Source organism: Nicotiana sylvestris, chromosome 11, assembly GCF_000393655.2.
Source record: "Nicotiana sylvestris chromosome 11, ASM39365v2, whole genome shotgun sequence".
Lineage (NCBI taxonomy): Eukaryota > Viridiplantae > Streptophyta > Magnoliopsida > Solanales > Solanaceae > Nicotiana > Nicotiana sylvestris.
The window spans coordinates 110,339,370-110,343,403 of record NC_091067.1 but is presented as its reverse complement, the minus strand read 5'-3'; the positions used below and the strand labels follow the sequence as shown (position 1 = coordinate 110,343,403).

The window sequence follows — 4,034 nt, the reverse complement described above, 5'->3', positions numbered from 1 at the left end:
TATACCCTTCATGGGGGAAACCTTCAAGAATACTCAATCATCTTCTTTGAATTCCAAGTCTTTTTGACGAACATCCGAATAGGACTTTTGACGGCTCTGAGCAGTTTTCAACTGCTTTTTAATGATCTTAAACTTTTCCATAGCTTGATGCATGAGATCTGGCCCTATAAATTTAGCCTCCCCAATCTTGAACCACCCGATGGGAGACCTACATCCTGTACTATATAATGCCTCGAATGGTGCCATATGAATACTAGCATGATAGCCGTTGTTGTAAGCAAATTCTATGAGTGGTAAATGGTCCTCCCAACTACCTTTGAAGTCAAGGACGCAAGCACGCAACATATCCTCAAACATCTACATAGTCCTCTCTGCTTGCCCGTCAGTCTGTGGGTGAAAGGTTGTACTAAGATTCACCTGAGTACCCAAACTTTGTTGAAAGTTATTCCAAAATTTATCTGTGAACTGTGCTCCTCGATCCGAAATGATAGAAATTGGAGTGCCATGCAACCTAACTATTTCCTTGATATACAACTGAGCATATTGTTCCGCTACGTCGGAAGATTTAACTGGCAAGAAGTGTGCTGACTTCGTGAGTCAGTTCACATCACCCAATATGAGTCAAACTTGAGCGGAGTGCACGGTAGTCCTACCACAAAGTCCATATTAATCATTTCCCACTTCTACATTGGAATTTCTATATTCTGTGCCAACCCATCGGGCCTTTGATGCTCGACCTTCACTTGCTGGAAGTTTGGACATTTTGCCACAAAGTATACCACATTCCTCTTAATGTCATTCCACTAATAGACTTCCTTGAGATCATAATACATTTTCGTAGAACTTGGGTGCATCGAATACCTATAAGTGTGAGCTTCAGCCATGATTCTTTCCTGAAGACCATCTACATTTGGAACACATAGTCGCCTTTGGTACTGTAGTGCACCATCATCCATGCCTAGAGAAAAAGTTGTGGTCTTATGTTTATGAATTCCCTCCTTTTCTTATACCAACAATGGATCATCATACTGCTTTTCTTTGACCTCCACCACAAGCAATGATTCAACTATATTCTGCATAATCACCCCAACTTTACTAGAGTCCGAAAGATGAACTCCCAAACTAGCCAACCGATAAACCTCCCTGTCCAGTGGCCTTTCATATGCTTCCAAGTGGGCCAAAATTCCCATAGGTTTCTGGCTAAGAGTATCTGCCACAACGTTAGCCTTCCTCGGATGAAATAAAATATCAATGTCGTAGTCTTTGAGTAACTCCAACCATCTTCTCTGCCTCATATTCAATTTCTTTGGTTTGAAAATATATTGAAGGCTCTTGTGGTCTAGTGAATACAACCACATGGACCCCATACAGATAATGACGCCAAATCTTCAAAGCAAATACCATTGCTTCAAGCTCTAAGTCATCTGTCGGATAACTCTTTTCATGACTCTTGAGTTGCCTAGAAGCATAAGCTATCACCTTGCCATGTTGCATTAATACACACCCAAGTCCAATCCTTGAAGCATCACAGTATACCACAAACCCATCTGTACCCTCTGGCAGGGTTAATACTGGCGCCGTAGCCAATCTTGATTTCAACTCCTGGAAGCTCTATTCATAAGCATCGGACCATTGGAACTTAACCTCTTTCTACGTCAATTTAGTCAATGGAGAGGCAAGAGTAGAGAACCCCGCCATAAACTTCCTGTAATACCCTACTAAGCCCAAGAAATTGCGAATCTCTGTTCGAGTTATAGGTCTAGGCCAATTCTTCACCACTGAAATATTTTGAGGATCAACCTTAATTCCTTCTCTAGAGACAACATGACCCAAGAATGTAACAAATTCAAGCCAAAATCCACATTTTGAAAACTTCGCATACAATTGGTGTTGGGGAAGATTCTGCAGAACTGCCCTAAGATAATCGATGTGGTCCTCTCGACTTCGTGAATACACAAGAATATCGTCAATGAACACTATTACAAAGAAGTCCAGAAAAGACTTGAAGACTCGATTCATGAGATCCATGAAAGATGCCGGGTCATTTGTTAGCCCAAACGATATCACTAGAAATTCAAAGTTCCTGTACCAGGTGCTGAAAGCTATTTTTGGAATATCTTGCTCCTGATCTTTAATTGGTGATACCTGGACCGTAAATCAATTTTGGAGAAGTACTTAGCACCCTGTAATTGATCAAACCGATCATCTATCCTTGGTAGTGGGTACTTATTTTTTATTCTGACTTTGTTGAGCTGCCGACAATCAATAATCATTTGTAGCGATCCATCTTTCTTCCTTACAATTTTAGCTCACAATCTTCCTACACTCTTTTACCACACATGCATGCAAAATAAACAACCCTCATACCCATGAACCATCTTGCTAATTACCCACTTCTAGTTGATTTTCGAAATTAAGGGGTAGGGTATAGATTCTTACCTTTAGAATGTAGACCTAGGGTGATTTCCTTGCTAATCTTCCTTGTTTTTAGCAAGAGTTGAAGAGTAATTTGATGAAGATCACTTTCTCACTCTAGGGCTCTTTCTCTCACTCTAAAGTATAAAAAATATGCTCAAAATGAACTATGGCATATCTTTTAATTACATGGGATCGAGTTTAAAAATTAGAAAATAGGGGCTCTGACGCAATCACATATTGCTTCTGTGGTTTGCAAAATGGGCCGCATAATGGACCTCAGGGACTGGAAGTTTCTGCTTCGGTCTGTGACCAGTATGCAGTTCGCAGACCTGTTGTACGATTGCATAATGCATCACAGAACATCCCTCCGGGAATTTCTATGTGGGGATTTGCGATGGGTTATGCTGTCCGCAAAATGATTATGCGACCGCATAATGGACCGCATATTTGGTCCAAAATTTAGCTCAAACCTCTACTTCACTCTGCAACAAAATTGGCCGCACAAAATTCCCTGAACTTCTGAAAATTTTCTTCAGCTCACCAACACACTGCTCAGCCCAAAAAGCCTATACTGCAGCTAGCAGAATCTCTACAATCTTTATCACATAAACCTAACTCGGCACCACGAAATTTCGGGTTTTAGGTAAAATTTTACGGGGCCTTAGATCCTCCCCCACTTAAGATCATTCATCCTCGAATGAGTGTTAGAGTCCGTTATTAGCATCTGATTAAACTCAACTACCACACTACACACCTACAGTCCCAAATTTTGATTAACTCCCAAAATTTCCAAAACTTTCGCCTGAGTTTCCTTTGTAACTGGGCTATCCACCTGTTAGAGAGCCCAAGAAACACATCCTAACAATATGTATATGATCCAATGACTTAAGATAACATGAAACGACACCAGCCGTGGCCTCATAAGCAACATATAACCAAAAACGAACACCTTTACATCAACTGAACAAGTGATACAAATTTTATAGGAAGTAACTTCATTAAAACTATTACATAGCTATTCAAACAAATGAGGATACTTCTTTTTCATTTCTTCCTCGGCCTTCCAAGTAGCCTGTTCAACTTGCTGGTTTTGCCATAACACTTTCACGGAGGCAATTTCTTTATTTATCAACTTTCGGACTTGCCTATCAAGAATGGCAACTGGAATTTCTTTATATGATAGTTCTTCATTAACCTCGATAGTCTCAACTAGCACAATAAGCGGCAGATCTCCAACTACCTTCTTCAACATAGACACATGTAGTACTGGGTACATTTGTGACATCTCAGGTGGAATCTCAAGTTTGTACGCCACCTGACCAATAATTTGAATGATTCTTACTGCCCGACATACCTCGAACTCAATTTCCTTTTCTTTCCAAACCGCATTATACCATTCATGGGGGAAACCTTCAAGAATACCCAATCATCTTCTTTGAATTCCAACTCTCTTCGACGAACATCTGAATAGGACTTTTGATGGCTTTGAGCAGTTTTCAACTGCTCCTTAATGATGTTAACCTTTTCTATAGCTTGATGTATGAGGTCTGGTCCTATTAATTCAGCCTCCCCAATCTCGAACCACCCGATGGGAGACCTACATCTCCTACCATATA

General features: G+C 40.5%; 1 protein-coding gene across 1 annotated transcript; it reads right to left on the bottom strand.

Annotated features, from left to right (window-relative positions):
- Positions 1-1,650: 1,650 nt before the first annotated feature.
- LOC138881477 (uncharacterized mitochondrial protein AtMg00860-like) lies at positions 1,651-2,028 on the bottom strand. Its single transcript, XM_070161705.1, has one exon. The coding sequence runs from the start codon at positions 2,026-2,028 to the stop codon at positions 1,651-1,653; it is 378 nt and encodes a 125-aa protein (XP_070017806.1).
- Between the last annotated feature and the right edge of the window lie 2,006 nt (positions 2,029-4,034).

Excerpts from the sequence above, each read along its gene's own strand:
- LOC138881477 (XM_070161705.1), bottom strand. The coding sequence starts at position 2,028 with ATGGATCTCATGAATCGAGTCTTCAAGTCTTTTCTGGACTTCTTTGTA.